The 20,439-nt window shown below is 48.5% G+C and overlaps 4 protein-coding genes across 6 annotated transcripts in view; 1 reads left to right on the top strand and 3 right to left on the bottom strand.

Moving 5' to 3' along the window:
* Positions 1-20,439, bottom strand: part of LOC310751719 (uncharacterized protein) — a 950,206-nt gene that overhangs the window by 381,987 nt on the left and 547,780 nt on the right. The window lies entirely within an intron of this gene.
* Positions 1-20,439, bottom strand: part of MRPL24 (mitochondrial ribosomal protein L24) — a 64,534-nt gene that overhangs the window by 1,395 nt on the left and 42,700 nt on the right. The window contains exons 1-4 of one of the 2 annotated variants that reach the window (XM_083591585.1): positions 4,443-4,473; positions 2,383-2,570; positions 1,350-1,445; positions 886-989 (exon numbers count right to left, since the gene is read on the bottom strand). In XM_083591585.1, the coding sequence (XP_083447711.1) occupies positions 886-989; positions 1,350-1,445; positions 2,383-2,565 (383 nt within the window). In that variant the 5' untranslated portion in view covers positions 2,566-2,570; positions 4,443-4,473. Of the gene's footprint in view, positions 1-885; positions 990-1,349; positions 1,446-2,382; positions 2,571-4,442; positions 4,474-20,439 lie in introns of those variants that run through there. The other variant, XM_083591584.1, reaches the window with a different exon arrangement.
* Positions 7,517-13,513, bottom strand: LOC310751906 (uncharacterized protein). The gene is made up of 6 exons (XM_083591670.1): positions 13,305-13,513; positions 11,929-11,952; positions 11,571-11,650; positions 10,108-10,167; positions 9,823-10,014; positions 7,517-7,893 (listed from the first exon to the last, which is right to left on the bottom strand). Exons 1-6 carry the CDS (start codon positions 13,496-13,498, stop codon positions 7,634-7,636), a joined length of 810 nt encoding a protein of 269 aa, XP_083447796.1. The 5' UTR covers positions 13,499-13,513; the 3' UTR covers positions 7,517-7,633.
* Positions 19,593-20,439, top strand: part of ETV3 (ETS variant transcription factor 3) — a 13,037-nt gene continuing 12,190 nt past the window's right edge. Inside the window, exon 1 of one of the 2 annotated variants that reach the window (XM_083591260.1) lies at positions 19,593-19,719. The gene's annotated coding sequence lies outside the window, so the exon portion shown is untranslated. The remainder of the gene's footprint in view (positions 19,720-20,439) is intronic. The other variant, XM_083591259.1, reaches the window with a different exon arrangement.

The raw sequence follows: 20,439 nt of genomic DNA, 5'->3' as shown, positions 1-20,439 counted from the left end.
CGTAACAAAAAAGGAGAACAATAGATATTTTATTTACCTAGCAGGATTTAAATACTTCTTAATCATCCTTAATCTCACCGGTTGGTTTACAAATAATATTAAATGTTCATTAAAAAAACCCTGACACTTTCATTCTACAGCTTCCGGAGACAGACCTCCTATCTTTGGGCACTTGAGAAATATATTTTTATGCCCCAACTTATTTCTGTGATCTAAGTTGTTCAAAACTGTTTTTAAGATTGTGTTTTAATCGCTGGAAACGGCCCTGGGACCTTGGGGTGAAGGCCAGTTAAATAATAATAATAATATACAACAAATTACGATGGAAGGCTAGAGGGTTTTCCTCTTCTTCCATCAAATGAGCCTGCTGTTTAGAGGCTTTTAGAACATTCAGCAGTTTAGAAAAGCTGTTAAATAAACGAAGGGGAGCGTAACCTCTGGGAACAAATCCACGGTGCTTTCGGGGGGACGGCGTTTGCCCCCCGCAGATCGTGGGATCCCAGAACCATCGAGTTTGGAGGGACCCAAAGAGCCATCTAGTCTATGGGTAGGCAAACTAAGTCCCGGGGGTCGGATCCGGCCCAATCGCTTTCTAAATCCGACCTGCATATGGTCCAGGAATCGGCGTGTTTTTACATGAGCAGAATGTGTCCTTTTAATTAAAATGCATCTCTGGGTTATTTGTGGGGCATAGGAATTCGTTCATTTTTTTCCTCCAAAATATAGCCCGGCCCCCCACAAGGTCTAAGGGACAGTGGACCGGCCCCCTGCTGAAAAAGTTTGCTGGCCCCTGAAGTCCAGCCATCGGCCACGCAGGGATCACAAGCAACGAATTCAGGAATGGTGATCAAGGGGCAAATTCTTAGTATTGCCCTGCCCCCTTACCTGTCAGTGGGGTCGACCAGGGACACCCAGTTGATCAGCAGCGGACCCTCACTGGCCATGTACATCCCACCGTAGGCGCCAGACTTGCCCGTGTATCGGTAGTGCTACCGGAAAGGAGAGGGAAGGAATAATAATAATAATTTATTATTTAGACCCCGCCCATCTGGCTGGGCTTCCCCAGCCACTCTGGGCAGCTTCCAACAAAATATTAAAATACTGTAATGTATCAAACATTAAAAGCTTCCCTAAACAGGGCTGCCTTCAGATGTCTTCTTAAAGTCTGGTAGTTGTTGTTCTTTTTGACATCTGGTGGGAGGGCGTTCCACAGGGCAGAGGCCACCACCGAGAAGGCTGAGCCAAAGAGCACATTAGGGTCTCAGTGTGCCAAAGCCCCCAGAACACCCCACTTCTCTTCTGGGGGGGGGAGAGAGCCCAAGGGCACCACCACCATCATCATCACTTACCACGTTCAGGCCCTCCAGAACGACCCAGTTCCGCTCTCGGATCACCTGGGAGACCATCCCTTGCTTGCCCACGTCCTTCCCCTTCAGGATCTGAACCTGAAAGGAAGAGAGAAAGGGATGGGGGTTGGAAGGGAAGACCCCCGGTTGGGTTGGCTGCCCCGTTTGGGGGCAGGCAAGGGACCGTCCAGGATCCTGACCTCCGGCTGGGAGGAGAGACCCGCCTGCCTTGCAGGAATGGCCAGCGGGCCAAGCTTGAAGGGCTGCAATAGTCTCTTCAGCCAGGCAGAGTTTTGCCATCTTTTTTATTAGGATTATTGGTATCGGGCAAATGCCCTTTGGAGCTCCCTGCCTGTTGATGTCAGGCAGGCAGCTTCGCTGTATCCTTTTCAGTCCCTGCTAAAGACATTCTCGTTCAGGCAAGGCTACCTAGATGGCTTAGCAAGCTGGTGTGAGTTTTAATTTGTTTTAACTTTTGGGACGTCTTAAATTATCGTTGCCAATTTTTTCTCCTTGCTAATTTTATTGCCTTGCCTGTTTTTTAGTAAACCACGATGAGGTGGTTGTATTTACAACCCACCAGGGTATAAATTTTAGGAAATAAATATTCTCAATCTGTTGTCTGCTTTTCTCATAGAGTAACTAATACTAACACCTTGAACTTGGCCCGGTAGCAAGTCGGCAACCCATGAAAATGGTTCTTATATGCCGACAAGGCGTCACTCCCATCAGCAATCAGGCTGCAGCATTCTGCGTTGACTGTGACAGAAAACCCACTTAGCCCAGTAGTTCAAACCCAGGCAGGGACTGCAGATGCAGGAAAACCAGCCGGGTGCATGTGAAACATCTCCCCTCTGCAAGAGGTCAGGCGGCGTGTTTGGAACGTGGGTTATAATAATAATAATAATTTATTATTATTGTCTCCAAGGGCTGCCCCACAGAGTTCCCATGGTAGCGGTCAAGCCTTGGGAGGCGGGCATTGCGGAAGCGAGTGGCACAGACAAAGCGGGTAGCTGAGAGCAGGGAGAGACCTCACCGTGTCGCCCTTGAAGAACTTCCAGTCCTCGTCTTTGATGGGCTCTATGGGGATCTTCTTCCGCCAGACCCACGGAGGGTTCTTGGCCTTGTCGGCGACTGAGCCGGGCCGGTTCATGCCATAGCGGTAGCCGGGGTGTGGCTTGAATTTCTCCGCCGCGGCAAGGAGGACGGAGAGCCTCATGGTCCCTGCGAGGAAAGGGAGGCTGTTTTATTGCACATAGCCAAAGGCTGCCGCAACATACACAGAATCATTTAGCAATTAAAAGAAAATATACTGATAAAGAAGACAGCAAGAAAGGATTTAGTTATACTAGATCTAGGTTTCAAACGGAAGTGTTTGAAGGGAAAGTGAAACTACTGAAGGCCACATACAGCATATTATTAGAATGGGAGACAAAAGCTGAAGAGGTAAAATCAGTTGTGATTAAATGGGCACAAGATGTAGGTCACAAAATTATGATGGAAGATTGGGAAAAATTATGGAAAACTGATTTAAAATTTACAGATTGTTCCCTATTGAAGGAGAATTACATGAAGATGATGTACAGATGGTACACGACACCAGTGCAGTTAGGGAAAATGTACAAAACTAGTTCAAATATATGTTGGAAGTGTAAGGAAAAGGAAGGGACATTTTATCATACGTGGTGGGATTGTAAGGTAATTAAAAAATTTTGGGAAATGATATACAACGAATTGAAGAAAATGTTCCATTTAACATTTGTTAAAAAAGACCTGAAGCATTTTTGTTAGGGATTGTAGGGAAAGATCTGCCAAAAAAGCTGAAAAACATCTTCATGTATGCGACAATGGCCGCAAGAGTTTTAATAGCACAAGGATGGAAGACTGAAGAAACCCCAAGTAAAGAATCATGGCAAGAAAAATTGACGGACTATGCAGAACTGGAAAAACTGACATACAAGCTACGGGACAAGGAGAACTGTGACTTTAAAGATGAATGGGAACCCTTTACAAAGAATTTGAAGAAGCAACAAAGTGAACTGGACTCCTTGGCAGGTTTTGAATAAACATTCACAAACCTTTTATTGATAATAATCAGCTAAATAGTTTTAGGATCTATACAACTTTGTAACATGCAGAAAACAGCAGTCTCAGAGAAACCAAAGACTGGAACTGAGGGAAGTCGGGGGGGGGGGGAGGAGGGGGAGGGAATAAGGATGAATGAATGAATTTATTAATACGGTCATAGACCAGCTTCAACACACACAATATCACAGATCATAAAAAATATCAGGAATACAAGGGACAATATGCAATAACAAGAATTTAAATATAAAAATTAAAATTGTTAGCGTGCCCCCTGTAATTAACATTTAGGGGATTGGACATTATGGGATACCACTTGCTTCCTGCGATTGATTGCAGACGCACAGAATTTAGCTACATTTAATGTAGTCTTGGGCTTCTTGTCCTCTAGCAGTAGTTTTAGACTATGGTATTCCGATTCTTTCCTAGACTTTTGCAAAACAGGTGTAATAAAAGTCAAACGTATATTCTCATAAAGACAACAACAAAGTTTTTTTTTTCTTTCCAGTAGCACCTTAAAGACCAACTAAGTTAGTTCTTGGTATGAGCTTTCGTGTGCATGCACACTTCTTCAGATACACACGAAAGCTCATACCAAGAACTAACTTAGTTGGTCTTTAAGGTGCTACTGGAAAGAAAAAAAAATTTTTGTTTTGACTATGGCAGACCAACACGGCTACCTATCTGTAACTAAAGACAACGTAATAGTACACGTGAAGCAGTTTCAACTTCCAACGAACCACAAGGGCAGACCCGCGCTGTGTATGGTTTACCCTCAAATCTTATATAATATGTCTTGTTATAATTTTGAATTAATTTTTTTTTTTTAAAAAAAAGAAAATATACTGGATTAATGCAAAAAACCCCGAGGAAGGCAGCCCCCCTCCCGACCCCCCCCCACCCCTGCTGCCCCCTTGCACCCCCTCTGCGTGTCCCCCCCCCCCCGTTTTGCAGGGAAGAAGAAGGCGCCCCCCCTCCCTCCAGGCACACGCGCCACCACCCTTCGCTCACCTTCCGCCTCGCAGCCTCGCCGGGAAGACTGCGCACGCGCAAAGGGGCGGGGCGACAAGGGGGCGGGGCGGGGAGGGCAGGCGCGGTGCATTCTGGGACTTGTAGTAATTCGGGAGGAAGGGAAACACATCAGCTGTTCGCAGAGGGAAGTCGAGGGAGCGAGATGCGCTTTGCATTGGGGAGGGGGAGGTTTCTTTTACGGGTGGCCTTTCGTGAGCTTTCTTTCTTTCTTTCTTTCTTTCTTTCTTTCTTTCTTTCTTTCTTTCTTTCTTTCTTTCTTTTTAATAAGATTTATTAATTTAACAATCAAATACAATCCAATGTCAAGAATGGACCCAAAAAGAAGAGGGGGGAAAGCGTGAATTAATGGAACTATACAGTTACAGATAGGTAGCCGTGTTGGTCTGCCATAGTCAAAACAAAAAAAAAAAAATTTCCTTCCAGTAGCACCTTAAAGACCAACTAAGTTAGTTCAGGTATCTGAAGAAGTGTGCATGCACACGAAAGCTCATACCAAGAACTAACTTAGTTGGTCTTTAAGGTGCTACTGGAAGGAAAAAAAAATTTTTTGTTGGAACTATACAGAATTAGATGACAGGGAGGATCCGAAACCTGCGGGACCAGAGACTCTCAGAGGACTGGAGTAAATATCTGAACTATTCATCATCATCAACCTTTTATCCGACCGTCAGTCAGAAAAAAGTACATTTGTCAATACACAGTTAAAACATCCAGGAAGATTTTAGAACTTCGCCAACACTAAAATGGGCTAAACAGATAGCCCCATATCAATACAGTCAATTATAGTCTTGCGACGCTTAAAAGCTAAAAAAAGAAATTTGGCCACCAAGGAAGGTATAGCTCTAGTGACATTATTCAGCAAGTGTAAAACCTGGTTTTCTCCGGGTAGGAAGCTAAATTGACATAGGTGTGGGTCTATAAAGTTTTGTCTAAGCTCTGCATAAGAAGGGCAAGTCAAGAGAATGTGTTCGGTGGACTCAACCAATCTGAACTATTTGAAAAGCAATTGTGATAAACAGATCACGCTAGTAGGACTGCAAGAGTAATCATAATCATAATTTCTTATGTATATATAATTTATATTATTTATATTTATTATTTTCCCCAGCCACTCTGGGCGGCTTCCAACAAAACACTCAAATACAATCACCTTTTAATAACCTATTAAACATTAAAAACTTCCCTAAACAGGGCTGCCTTCAGGTGTCTTTTAATGATAAGATAGCTGCTTATTTCCTTGACATCTGCTGGGAGGGCGTTCCACAGGGCGGGCGCCACTACCGAGAAGGCCCTCTGCCTGGTTCCCTGTAGCTTTGCTTCTCGCAATGAGGGAACCGCCAGATGGCCCTCGGATCTGGACCTCAGTGTCCGGGCAGAACGATGGGGGTGGAGACGCTCCTTGAGGTATACTGGATCAAGGTTGTTTAGGGCTTTAAAGGTCAGCACCAACACTTTGAATTGTGTTCAGAAACATACTGGGAGCCAATGTAGGTCTTTCAGGACCAGTGTTATGTGGTCCCGGCGGCCGCTCCCAGTCACCAGTCTAGCTGCCACATTCTGGATTAATTGCAGTTTCCGGGTCACCTTCAAAGGTAGCCCCACGTAGAGTGCATTGCAGCAGTCCAAGCAAGAGATAACCAGAGTATGCACCACTCTGGCGAGACAGTCCGCGGGCAGGTAGGGTCTCATCCTGTGTACCAGGTGGAGCTGATAAACAGCTGCCCTGGACACAGAATTAGCCTGTGCCTCCATGGACAGCTGTGAGTCCAAAATGACTCCCAGGCTGCGCACCTGGTCCTTCAGGGGCACAGTGACCCCACTCAGGACCAGGGAATCCTCCATACCTGCCAACCTCCTGTCCCCCAAAAACAGTACTTCTTTCTTGTCAGGATTCAACCTCAATCCATTAGCTGCCATCCATCCTCCAACCACCTCCAGGCACTCACACAGGACCTTCACCACCTTCACTGGTTCCGATTTGAAAGAGAGGGGTATCATCCACTGGGTATCAGGCACAGATGGAGGTTTCTTTTACGGATGGCGTTTCGTGAGGTTTCTTTCTTTCTTTCTTTCTTTTTAATAAGCTTTCTTAATTGAACAATCAAATGTCAATAATGGACCCAAAAAGAAGAGGGGGGAAAGGCAGATGAAATTAATGGACTATGCAGAATTAGATGACAGGAAGGATTTGAAACCTGCGGGATCAGAGATTCTTAGAGGACCAGAGTAAATATCTGAACTATTTGAAAAGCAATTGTAATAAACAGATCACACTAGGAGGACTGCAAAAAGTTTTGTAAGGAGGACTATGCGAAATGTTGCAGAGAAGATTATGAAGAGAATTGTTAGTTAAGGGTGATTAAAAGTAATAAGAAATTAAGGAATGTAGATTAAGTGATAAAGACTGAAAAATCTTCAGGTACCAAAAAGAATGGAGTAAATTTATGGTCTATATAAGTGAGAACTGTAGAAATTTGAAGATGTTAGCAGGAATGAAATAAATCTTAGGTCACGGTTTAGTCTTTTACTAATGAAACTGTGAATTAAAGATTGGAATAAGAAAAGCTGCGGAAGGGAAGGAGGGAAGTCAATGGCTCTATGGAACATAAATTAAGATAGATGTAAAAAGAATTGATATATTTGTTTGTTGGTGTTGGTGTATCTAAAATGAAACTTAATAAAAAGCATATTCAAAAAAAAAAGGAAAATCTTTAGATATAGTGTGTGTGTGTGTGTGTGTGTGTGTGTGTGTGTGTGTGTGTGTGTATACACACACACATATGAAAGAATCAAAGGCTGAGTGCCCTCCCAGCCGCAGAGCTCTGGCACGTGGCCCCTGGAAGGTCACCTGGTGCGGCTCTTGGGCTAAAACAAGGTTAAGGCTGCTTAGAGCCGCAGGATTGTCGGAAGGGACCCCCAAAGGCCATCTAGTCTGGCCCCACTCAATGCAGGTATCCCCGCCTGAGAAGTGGCTACCCAACCAGTGTATTGATTGATTGCTCACATGGTATTTCACCTTTTTGGGGGGTCGTCTGCAAACTGACCTTGCGAAGTTTATTCAAGATACATATTTATTAAATGAAAAAATAAAGGCCTTTATTTTGTTGTTTTCAGGAAGCCGGTGGAATGGTGGGCTGGGTCCGCCTGCTTCCGTCTCTGGCTTGGCATCTTCACCAGCTGCCCTCTGCCCCACCTCCAGGCTGGGGGGGCACCGGAAGGGGCGCCCAGGCCGGGGGACTCTCCTCGCCCTCCGCTCCTCCTTCCTTGGGGGGCTCCTTCTCGTCCTCCTCCAGCTCCAGCTCGTGGGGGGGCACGCGGATGCCCAGCTTGGCTTCCACCTTCCAGAGCCGGCCCTGGACCTCCTGCAGGTTCTCCTTCAAGGTCTTGACGGACTTCAGGCAGTCGTGGCAGCTGCGGAGGTCCTTTTTCCCTGCAGGGAGAGGAGCAGCGTTCAGGGAGGGGCAGATCCTGCGCCCCGCTTGCTGCAAACAGAACAGGAGGGACATTGGCAGCGGGCATGGGGGGAAGGGTTGCGTCATTTTGCAAAAAGCAAGATGAATTTTTAAAAATAATAATAATAATTTTTTATTTATACCCCGCCGTTCCCGGTTCAAAAACCGGGCTCAGGGCGGCTAACAACAAATTTAAAACAATTTTAAAAGCAGCATAAAATACAGTACAGTGGTACCTCAGGTTAAGTACTTAATTCGTTCCGGAGGTCTGTACTTAACCTGAAACTGTTCTTAACCTGAAGCACCACTTTAGCTAATGGGGCCTCCTGCTGCCGCTGCTACGCCAGAGCACGGTTTCTGTTCTCATCCTGAAGCAAACTTCTTAATCTGAAGCACTATTTCTGGGTTACCGGAGTCTGCAACCTGAAGCGTATGTAACCTGAAGCGTATGTAACCTGAGGTACCACTGTATAAAAACCATGAATAACAATAAAAATCAAAAATCAATTAGATAATCCCCAGGGCTAGCTGGCTGAATTGGTCCTACTTGGGCCAGCGAGGAGGCCAGGGGAGAATTAGCTGTGGGGTCTCAGAGCGAGTGAGGGAAGGGAAGGGAAATAAAAGAGTAGGCTGAATTCAAATTAAAGGCCAGGCGGAATAGCTCTGTCTTACAGGCCCTGCGGAAGGAGGTTAAATCCTGCAGGGCCCTAGTCTCATGGGACAGAGCATTCCACCAGGTCGGAGCCACCACTGAGAAGGCCCTGGCCCTCGTGGAGGATAGTCTGACTTCCTCAGGGACCTCTATGATTATTCATGGACCTTAAAGTCCTCTGCGGGGCAGACCAGGAGAGGCGGTCCTGTAGGTACGAGGGCCCTAAGCCAAAAAAAAAGCCCCATTTGCTATTTTTATAGAATTGTAAGGGACCCCAGCGGGTCATGTAAACCCACCCTCTGCAATGCAAGGATCACAGCCAAACAATCCCTGACAATTAGCTATGCAGCCTCCGTGTGAATTGCTCTAGTCTCACTTGAGACCCTAGGAGGGGCAAGGCAGGGCACCAAAGCCCCCACAGACATTCATCCATTGCCCTTCTGTGGCTCCTGAGGTTACGGCAGCTGTTGTCTCCCCCCTCCCCAAAAAAAGATCCCACACACCCCAGAACTTTGCAGCTTCCTTAAGGACTAGCATCTTGGATGCTCTAGTTATCTCTCGCTTGGACTACTGCCATGCGCTCTACATGGGGCTCCCTTTGAAGGTGACCCGGAAACTGCAATTAATCCAGAATGCGGCAGCCAGATGGGTGACCGGGAGCCGCTGCTGAGACCACATAACACCGGTCTTGAAAGACCTACATTGGCTCCCAGTACGTTTCCGAGCACAATTCAAAGCGTTAGTGCTGACCTTTAAAGCCCTAAACAGTCTCAGCCCAGTATACCTGAAGGAGCGTCTCCACCCCCATCATTCTGCCCGGACACTGAGGTCCAGCTCCAAGGGTCTTCTGGCGGTTCCCTCCCTGCGAGAAGCGAAGTTACAGGGAACCAGGCAGAGGGCCTTCTCGGTGGTGGCCTCTGCCCTGTGGAACGCCCTCCCACCAGATGTCAAAGAGAAAAACAACTACCAGACTTTTAGAAGACATCTGAAGGCAACCCTGTTTAGGGAAGCTTTTAATGTTTAATAGACTATTGTATTTTAATATTCTATTGGAAGCCACCCATAGTGTCTGGGGAAACCAAGCCAGATGGGCGGGGTACAACTAATATATTATTATTATTATTACTATTACTATTACGGAAGTAGAGATTCTCAGGAAGCTGGAGCAGACCCTTCTTCCTGAGGAGGAGGAGGAGGCAGGCACAGGGATCTTGTTGAGGGGCGCAGGGGGATCGCCCCATCCTCCCCAACTTACGCTCCCGGCGGTGGCGAGACTGACGCTCCTGTGCTGCCCCCAGCTCTTGAATGAAGCCCAGAATCTCATGATGGGGAATCGGGAAACTCGGAGCAGGTTGGGAAGAGGGTGGGTGGGCTTCTGCGGGTGCTTCCTTGGAGGGGAGGGTCCCCAGGGGCTGGGGGGCCTTGGCAGGGCTTTCCGGATCGTCACCTAAGAGAGAAACCCGGCAGGCCAGGAAGTGAAGGGTGGCCGGCTGCCCCCGACCCCCCTCTGTCCCCCCACCCACCCTCTCTCTGGGCTTACCATCCTCAACTGCCCCGTCTGGCTGGGCCTCAGCTCTGGGCGCCCGTCGAGGAGGGTAGCCTGGAAAAGAAAACAACAGACCCTCCAAGTCTCCCTGTTTTCTAGGGACAGTCCCGGATTTACAGAAGCCGCCCCATTTTCTCATTTGATCCTGGAACGTCTCGCTTTTCCTGAGGACGTCCCTATTTTCATCGGAGAAGTGCTGGTGGGGTATGCCGTGAAATAAAAAAATTAAGGTCTCATATATACCGGTATATAATAAAGGGACGCGGGTGGCGCTGTGGGTAAAACCTCAGTGCCTAGGACTTGCCGATCACATGGTCGGCGGTTCGAATCCCCGCCACGGGGTGAGCTCCCGTTGCTCGGTCCCAGCTCCTGCCCACCTAGCAGTTCGAAAGCACCCCCGGGTGCAAGTAGATAAATAGGGACCGCTTACCAGCAGGAAGGTAAACGGCGTTCCGTGTGCTGCGCTGGCTCGCCAGATGCAGCTTGTCACGCTGGCCACGTGACCCGGAAGTGTCTGCGGACAGCGCTGGCTCCCGGCCTCTAGAGTGAGATGAGCGCACAACCCTAGAGTCTGTCAAGACTGGCCCGTACGGGCAGGGGTACCTTTACCTTTACCTTTATATATAATAAATGTTCATAAATGTACCAACCAAGCACAAACATGGATATGTGGAGCACATGTCTGGAGCAGCACAGGAAGACCATCCTGAAACCATTTTGACTCCCAAACGGACCAAATGTTTTCTCTGCAAGGAGGGAGGGCAGGAATTGGGTAATCACCATCCCAAAGAAACGGGCAGACTACCAGGAAAAGCAATCAGATAAGGCATTATCAGATAACCTGGCAGACAGGAGATAAACAACGCACTCAGATTTCTGTTGTAGACCGCCCTTTCTGTGATGTAGGTATGATTTTTCTGGGGGTGGTCTTGGACTCCAAGGCGGGCAATTTAAAATGTCTATATAAGGGCAGGAACTTTGGTTCTGGGTTCTCCTCCTTTCCTGCATGTGAGGGGAGCACCCTCTTGCAACAGTTCAATAAAGATCAGGCTTACTAGCTGCTTTGCTTCTCCATATTCTCTGCTTGGCCTCTGTTATTTTCTCCGACCGATGTAGAACCTGCAAAGGACTCTAAAAGGGCTCTTGTGTCCTCCATAAGGGAATAAGGGCAGATTTTCGTTTATTACAGCAGTAAGGGAGGAGGACGTTCTCCTGGGCCATCACCCCCAACGGAGATCCAAGGAAGGGCTACCTGTGTTTGCAGGTGAGCCTCCATCCCACACACCTGTCTGCCACCTTGTCCCCCAGGCTCCTCTCTCCTGGGGTCTGCACCAGTGCCCAGCCTGACTCCCACAGGAAGCCTTGCCCAGGTGCCCCGATCCAGGGCAGGCAGTTCTCCAGAGAGCAAACCCTTGGCGGGCTTTTGAGTCCCCACCCACCCAAAACCCACTCCTCACCTTCTCCAACAGCCGCCTCCTTTGGCCAACCGTCCTGCTTCCCCTTCTCTCGCTTTCCCTCCTCCCTGATTTCTGACAGCCTGTTAGGAAGAACGGGAGTCTTCATGGGAGCGAATATTCGCACTGTAATTTTATTTCATTCGTTTGTTTATTTATTGCCTTGATATGCGGTTCTCCCCCTCCGAGAGAGAGAGCCACTGCCACTGGAGCAGATTGCGAATTCCGGGGGCCAAGAGCTTTTCAAAGCCCCAAATGCAGCCCCAACCGCACGGTCTCTCTTGCCTTCCCCCTCCCATCCTTGGCTCAACAGAGCCAAAGGGTCCCAAGTTAAGGGTCCCAGAGACGCCCACCTCCTCACCTGTGGTCTTCCTCGTAGCGGGATCTGGAAGAGGAAAAGGAGGCGGATCAGACAGGCCCTTCCGAAAGGATCCCAGTCAACTAGCCGACCCACAGTTGGGTCATGTGGGGGGTTGCCAAGGCAAGCTCAGAAGCAGAGGCCTCCCCTGCAGGGTTAAGGTTAGCACCCAAGTGGGAACAGGGTTATTATTATTAATATTATTATTATTATTCATCTCCTGTCTTTTCCCCAGACAGGGACTCAAGGCACCTTACACAACTGCAAACAGACAAAATACGTATGAAATGCAATTGTTAAAAAGCAAACTCCCAACAGGATTAAAATTGTGTTAGAATGGACTTATTGGAGGCTGGTGGACTCTCCTTCCCTGGAGGATTTTAAGCAGAGGTTGGGACCATAGCTGTCAACGTTTCTCTTTTTTTAAGGGGAATCCCCTTATTCCGAATAGGATTCCTCACGAGAAAAGGGAAAAGTTGACAGCTATGGTTGGGACTCCTGTGCTTCCTGCACTGCAGCGGGTTGGACTAGATGACCGCTGGAGGTCTCCTCCAACTTTACAGTTTTGAGACACGATAATGCATTGCAGGAAGCTTCATCCAGCCTGAGGGCTGCATTCCCTTCTGGACTCCCTTCTGAGGGCCGCATGCTGGTGGTGGGCTGGGCCAGGGGTGGAAGTGGGCGGAGTAACCAACATTAACTTTTACCTTTGTACACACACAAACACCTCTCTTCGATCCAGGCAAGCAAAAGGCAGGATCAGACCCATTCCCAGACAGGGTGCAAAGCAGGGCAGGCGAGGAGTGTAGCTCTGGGAGAGATCTGGAGGGCTGCACTGATCCCCTGACCCCCAAAGCCAGAGGTTTGCATTGGTGCAATTATTATTATTATTATTATTATTATTATTATTATTATTACTATTATTTCTTATTTATACCCAGCCCATCTGGCTGGCTTTCCCCAGCCACTCTGGGCGGCTTCCAACAGAATCTTAAAATACAATAATGTATCAAACATTAAAAGCTTCCCTAAAGAGGGCTGCCTTCAGATGTCTTCTAAAAGTTTGGTAGTTATTTTTCTCTTTGGCATCTGGTGGGAGGGCGTTCCACAGGGCGGGTGCCACCACCGAGAAGGCCCTCTGCCTGGTTCCCTGTAACTTGGCTTCTCGCAGGGAGGGAACCGCCAGAAGGCCCTCAGAGCTGGACCTCGGTGTCCGGGCAGAACGATGGAGGTGGAGATGCTCCTTCAGGTTCACTGGACCTGAAGCAAAAGCGTGCAAAAGCACGCAAGCTGAGCTGGGAGCCAGAATGAACCCCGAGAACGAACCACAGCAACTCCTCGGCTTGAGGACCATTCCTGATGCTTCTGCTGGGCTTTACCTGCGGCAGCGGTGGTTGCAGGAGAACCAGCACTTCATCGTGCAACGGAGGAGGAGAGCAGAGGAAATCATCCTGGAATCCTCGTGGATCTCCGGGGAACCGAGAGTGCCAGAATCTGTGGCCAGTTGTGAGGTCACCGCCTGGTCAATCGTGGGCCACAGAAGCTGCAGCTTGAACCCACCACACAGTGCCATATTTGGTGGGACTGTAGCATAGCTGTCAACCTTCCCTTTTTTTGCGGGAAATTCCCTTATTCCAGCGCCGTTTTCCGCTGCTTCCCGCTGCTATCCCCTATTGTTAGATATCCAGTAGACTGTCCCAGGTACAGGGGAGGCTGCTGATCCCTTATTTTCAAATCTGAAAGTTGACAGCTATGGACTGTAGTAAAATTAAAAAAATTCTGGGAAATGATATACAATGAGTTGAAGAAAATGTTCCAATTAATATTTGTAAAAAAGCCTGAAGCATTCTTGTTAGGGATTGTGGGGAAAGACCTGCCAAGGAAGCTAAAAACATTTTCATGTATGCGACAACGGCAGCAAGAGTCTTAATAGCACAAGGATGGAAGAATGAGGAAATCCCGACCAAAGAACTGTGGGAAGAGAAATGGATGGACTACGCGGAATTGGCGAAACTGACACACAAACTGCGTGATAAGGACAACTGTGATTTTAAAGAAGAATGGGAACCTTTTACAAAGTACTTAAAGAGACAACAAAATGAACTGGACTCCTTGGCAGGGTTTGAATAAACATACACAAACTTTTTATCGGTAATATAAATATAGATAAATTAAGAATCCTTACAATTTTATAACATGCAGAGAATAATGTGTGCTGAAAAACCAGAGAGAGGAGCTGAGGGAAGTCTGGGGGGTTTCTTTTGGGGGAAGGGGGAAAATGGGGAGGGGGAAAAATGAGGATGATGTATTTTTGATAAATTGTTATGTTGAAATTCTTAATTAAAAAAATTCAAAAAAGCTGGTTCCTGAAGTAGGAAGGACTGGTCACAATATGTTCACTCACATCTATTTTTTGATGAGGACCATAAAATAGCTGCTATTGGGTATGATATCCAAAAGTCAAGGTAGGGTGTTTTCAGGGTTTTCCCGCCCCCAGCCTGAATTCACCAGAACTCAGCTCCAGCACCTCTCAGGTGGGCGCCATGGCCATTATAAGAGACCAAAGGGGAAGTTCATGGTGAGCTCTGGCACCTCTTTTTCTAGAAAAATAGCACTGGATGTTTTCAAGGCAGACAAAAAAGTTTCTCTTGATTATAAAGGTTCCTGAATTCTTGAGGGGACATCACAGCCTGCTGTTTCCTTTCTTCGCCACAGTGAGGCGCTGCTGCCTCAAGCACAAATTGCCATCCAACCCCAATTGCTCCATCCCAGGCATGCTTTACTCCGAAGCAACACCCTCTGGCCTCAAGAGAACTTACTCTCAACCGGCCCGCCGGTCGGTTGAATCCAGACCCTGTGGCAGTTTATTTCCTGGAGTAAAATCCTAAAAAAAAAACCTCAACAACTTAAGCTCAACTAAAGGTAAAGGTAAAGGTAAAGGGACCCCTGACCGTTAGGTCCAGTCGTGGCCGACTCTGGGGTTGCAGGGCTCATCTCGCTGTATTGGCCGAGGGAGCCAGCATACAGCTTCCGGGTCATGTGGCCAGCAGGACTAAGCCGCTTCTGGCGAACCAGAGCAGCGCACGGAAACGCCGTTGACCTTCCCGCCGGAGTGGTACCTATTTATCTACTTGCACTTTGACGTGCTTTCGAACTGCTAGGTTGGCAGGAGCAGGGACCGAGCAACGGGAGCTCACCCCGTGGCGGGGATTCGAACCGCCGACCTTCCGATCGGCAAGTCCTAGGCCCTGTGGTTTAACCCACAGCGCCCCCCGCGTCCCTTTTTAAGCTCAAGTACTTTGGGGTAAAATCATAAGAAAGCTCAACAAACTTCAAAAAAGGTAAACAACTTTGGTCGGCCCTCACGGCCCTTCACTTCATCAAATCTGGCCCTCTTTGAAAAGAGTTTGGACACCACTGCGGGAAGTGTGTGTTTGTCTGTGTGCAGCTGAGAATACGTGCAGCCCTTGGGCAAAGCCCTCGCCTCCGCCATGCATTTGTTTAATCCTCTTTTAAAGCCATTCCAGATTGGTGGCCATCCCTGCCTCATCTGGGAGGGGGTTCCCACTGGCAATAGGGTGCTCCCCCTCCCCACAGAAGTCAGTTGAGCCTTCAGGGACAGAGGTGAATCTAGGAGCACCCCTTTAATCTATACAACTGTCCCTTCATCCCCTTTTTCCATCTCCACCACATCAAGCAGTTGGCTCCTTACCTCTCTCTCCCTGACCTGGCCACTGTGATCCACGCGACTGTTACCTCCAGACTTGATTATTGTCACTCGCTCTACGCAGGGCTGCCCTTGAAGCTGACCCAGAAACTCCAGCGGGTGCAGAATGCCGCGGCGAGACTCCTTACGGGGTCCTCGCTGCGGGATCACATTCACCCGGTGCTATACCAGCTGCACTGGCTCCCGGTGGAGTATAGGATCAGGTTTAAGGGGCTGGTTTAAAACTTTAAAGCCCTACACGGCCTAGGACCTTCGTACCTACGGGACCGCCTCTCCTGGTATGTCCCACAGAGGACCTTGCGGTCTTCAAACAAAAACATCTTGGAGGTCCCGGGCCACAGGGAGGTTAGGCTGGCCTCAACCAGAACTAGGGCCTTTTCAGCCGTGGCTCCAATCTGGTGGAACGCTCTGTCCCAAGAGACCAGGGCCCTGCGGGACTTGACATCTTTCCTGCAAGACAGAGCTGTTCCACCAGGCCTTTGGCCAAGGCACAGTCTGACCCCTTCCTTCTGTAATCTTCACAGAACTCTAGCCCAATGGTTGCCATTAATTTGATTTGAATTGATTTTAAAATGAAATGATTTTAGAATGCTGTGCTACTTTTATTGTTGGCCGCTCTGAGCCCAGCTTCGGCTGGGGAGGGCGGGATAGAAATAAATTATTATTATTATTATTATTATTATTATTATTATTATTATTATTATTCAGGGGCACAGCAACCCTGTCCAGAACTGTTGAACTCCTTCACTCCAGGACCTGGGAACTTCTCAACCACAAAGTCTCCACCCTACCAGTGTTATAAGAAAAAAACCTGCTCCTTTATCCCTTATGGGGTATCCAAGAGCCCGTATAGGGTCCTTATGTAGGTTTTCTATCGGTAGGAGAAAATAACAGAAGCCAAGCAGAGAATATTGAGAAGCAAAGCAGCCAGCAAGCCTGATCTTTATTGATGTCTTGCAACAGGGTTCCCTGCTCATCCCACGCAGGAGGAGAGGAACCTAGAACTATGGTGTGCAAGCTCTTATACAGACATTTGAAAATTGCCTCCCCTGTTGCTCAAGACCACCCCCCAAAACATCACACATACGTCACTGAAGGGGTGGTCTACAACAGAAAACCTGTATGCCAGGATACCTGATAATGGTCACTGGTTGCTTTTACCAGGGCATCCTGACCATTCTTTTGTGATGGTAAATACTCAGTTCCTGAATCCAGGTCACAGGCTCACCCTATTCATACACAGATAACGCCCTCAAGACAGGATTTGTGAGCAAAGAGACAATGGGGAGGTTTTCCCCATTTCCTCCCTCCTTGCAGAGAAACATTTGAGGTCAATTTGGGAGGGTCAAAATGGTTTCAGGATTGCTTTCCTGTACTATTTCAGACACGTCGTTTATATACTTATGTATGTGTTCGCCTTGTAAATTTATGAACCTACAATTTAAATATATGAGCCTTAGAATTCCTATAACACCAGGATTCAGGGTCAAGGTTGCTGGCCCTTGTCCAGCGCGCCAGAGCACTCAGGCACCTGTTTAAAACAGTCACAGCCTCTCCTGGATGATTCAGACGTCACAGAGAAGCAGAACAGGGTGTCAGCAGCGTACTGACAACACCCTGCCCCAAACCTCACAATGACCGCTCCCAGTAGCTTTCTATAGTCATTCAACAGCCCTGGGCAGGGCTGGTCCACTCATGAGGAAAGGTGAAGTGACCGCCTCGCGTGGCAGGATCCACGGGGCAGCAGGTCTGGCCTCCAAGGGGCGCATCACCCGCTGCCACGGTGGTAAAAGCTCCGACACACTCCTTGGACTGTCTTGCCAGAGTGATGCATACTCTAGTTATCTCCCACTTGGACTGCTGCAATGCGCTCTATGTGGGGCTACCTTTGAAGGTGACCCGGAAACTACAACTAATCCAGAATACGGCAGCCAGACTGGTGACTGGGAGCGGCCGCCGAGACCACATAACACCAGTCCTGAGAGACCTACATCGGCTCCCAGTACATTTCCAAGCACAATTCAAAGTGTTAGTGCCGACCTTGAAAGCCCTAAACGGCCTCAAAGGCCCAGTATACCTGAAGGAGCGTTTCCACCCCCATCATCCAGCCCAGACACCGAGGTCCAGCTCCGAGGGCCTTCTGGCGGTTCCCTCCCTGCGAGAAGCCAAATTACAGGGAACCAGGCAGAGGGCCTTCTCGGTGGTGGTGCCCGCCCTGTGGAACGCCCTCCCACCAGATGTCAAAGAGATAAATAACTACCAGACTTTTAGAAGACATCTGAAGGCAGCCCTCTTTAGCACTTGACTCTGAGCTATCCCAAACAGATATTCACTCACCCCTCCCCTTTCCTGATGGGGGCAGGTGGGACACCATTTTGTGGTTCACCTCGGGGGTAAAAATGTATCGCAGCCCCGGGGGCCCCATTATGGGAAACCAGCAAGCAGGATTCGAACACAAGAGCCCTCTCCCTCCCTGCGGTTTCCAGAAACTGGGATTCAGAAGCATGGCTGCCTCTTCACGATGGAGGCTACTAGCCCTCGGTAGCCCTCTCCTCCTCCAGGAATTTGTCCCATTCCCTTTCCAAGCCAACGTTATTGGTGGGCATCCCAGCCTCCTGCGGGAGGGGGGTGTAGTTGGGTGCTAGGCAGGCCTCCTTTGGCCTGATCCAGCAGGGCTCTTCATTTTCTGCATAAATATAATTTATATTTACACAGGCAACTGCGTCCTTAAAGACAGCGGCGACCAGGCATCAGACATGATTCAGCTGGAAGGCGAAGCCAACATACAAGCACATATTGATGACCAGAACGGGGTCAGCGCTGAGCCAAAGCACAAAACCTGGACAAAACTCCCCCCATCCCCCAGTCTGGAGCCTCGAAGGGAGAGGCAGGCGCAAGGGGATTCTGCTCTCATGGGGGTCAGTTCTGGGGCTTCCCCCCTTAGGGGCAGCAGAATTGCGGCACTCTAGCCTAAGACAGGAGAAATTCAGGAAGGCAGTAACAGCAACAATGTTAAATAATGACACGGCCATAATAGAGATGATCAAAGGAGAAATCAGCATCATCATAGGACTATTCATAACAGCAGCCAGATGAAAGCAGCAGCAATAATAATAATAATAATAATAATAATCAAAACAAAAAAAAATTTTCCTTCCAGTAGCACCTTAAAGACCAACTAAGTTAGTTCTTGGTATGAGCTTTCGTGTGCATGCACACTTCTTCAGATACACCTGAAGAAGTGTATCTGAAGAAGTGTATCTGAAGAAGTGTGCATGCACACGAAAGCTCATACCAAGAACTAACTTAGTTGGTCTTTAAGGTGCTACTGGAAGGAAAAAAATTTTTTTGTTTTGACTATGGCAGACCAACACGGCTACCTATCTGTAATAATAATAACATCAACAGCACCCTAAATCTTAGCTTATTAACAGCCATGATAATAGAGATAATTATTATAAAGATAATAATATAATTATTATAAGAGATAATTATTCTAAAAATAATAATATAATTATTATAAGAGATAATTATTCTAAAAATAATAATATAATTATTATAAGAGATGATTATTCTAAAAATAATAATATAATTATTATAAGAGATGATTATTATAAAAATAATTATTCTAAAAATAATGACAATTATATTCCCATCAGTATCTCTTTAAGGGACACATTCTCTCTCTCTCTCTCTCCTTTCTCTCCTTCCCTCCCTCCTCCGGAAGTGGCGCAAAACAGCCCGCCTCCTCCTCCCGCTGGGCTGCCCGGAGGAAGTGACGTTGTCCTCCTGCCCGTCGGCCTGCGCGGGGCCTGGCCTCCTCCCTCCGCCGGAAGTGACGCGCGGGTTGAGTCAGGGCCCAGGGGGCGTTTCCGTTTCCGGTGTGTGGAGGCTGGGGGTGGGCGAGGGACTTTGGCGGGGGGGGAAGCGAGAGAGAGAGAAAGAAAGAAGGAAGGAAGGGAAGAAGGGAGGAGAGGAGAGAGGAAAGCGGGGCGCGGAGGGAGGAGGAAGGGGAGCGGCAGCCCGGGCGGAAGGAAGGACGGGGCCCCGAGGCGGAGGCGGCTCAGGTGAGAGGCAGGGGGCGGCGGGGGCGGGCTGGGCGGCCGGGGATTTGGGGAGGGGGTCGCGGGGGGAGAGGGGCTTCCCGGGGTCTCTCGGCGGCGAAGGGGTCGAGGCCGCCGTCTCTGGGGGCCTTTCGGCCAGGCCTACCTGGCGGGGCTGCGGGAGGAGGGGTCCCCCGGGGGCTGGAGGGGAGGGGGTCGGGCGCTCCGGGGCAGAGAGGCATGCTCGGCAAATATAACTCGGATATTCCCCATTTAAAATACAGTGGTGCCTCGGGTTACAGACTCCGCTAGCCCAGAAATAGTGCCTCGGTTTAAGAACTTTGCTTCAGGATGAGGACAGAAATCACGTAGCGGCGGAAGCAGGCTGCTCCTGAACTTGGGCTTTAGATCTCCTCCTCCTTGAACCTGCCTAAGCTCCTCCCCAAACCCTTTCCCTACATTTAGGGGAAAGGGGATTTCCTCACTGTAACTGTGATGTTTGGGGTCAATCAAGAACAGTAACAGCAGCAACCGCAGTTCTCTCTCCAACTCCTCACTATAGAGCATCCCTCTTGCACCTTCACTTTTTGTTCCTCAGGCACAAGTTTACACACCTAAACTATATATTGAGACCCCGTGCGGTGTAAACGAGGCAGCCCCCGGTTCAAATCTCGCCTCGGCTATGAGTAAACTAGGTGGCCTACCAGGAAAGCCACTCGCACACAAACAGCTACCCACCTCCCC

The sequence above is a fragment of the Podarcis filfolensis genome, assembly GCF_964270895.1.
Source record: "Podarcis filfolensis genome assembly, chromosome: 16".
Classification (NCBI taxonomy): Eukaryota; Metazoa; Chordata; class Lepidosauria; order Squamata; family Lacertidae; genus Podarcis; species Podarcis filfolensis.
This window is presented reverse-complemented; position numbering and strand designations above follow the sequence as displayed.

Excerpts from the sequence above, each read along its gene's own strand:
- LOC310751906 (XM_083591670.1), bottom strand. The coding sequence starts at position 13,498 with ATGGCACTGTGTGGTGGGTTCAAGCTGCAGCTTCTGTGGCCCACGATT. Across the intron at positions 10,168-11,570 it reads GGAGGCGGCTGTTGGAGAAG|GCTACCCTCCTCGACGGGCG; the intron begins GTGAGGAGTGGG and ends TTTCTTTTCCAG. Across the intron at positions 10,015-10,107 it reads AGACGGGGCAGTTGAGGATG|GTGACGATCCGGAAAGCCCT; the intron begins GTAAGCCCAGAG and ends TTTCTCTCTTAG.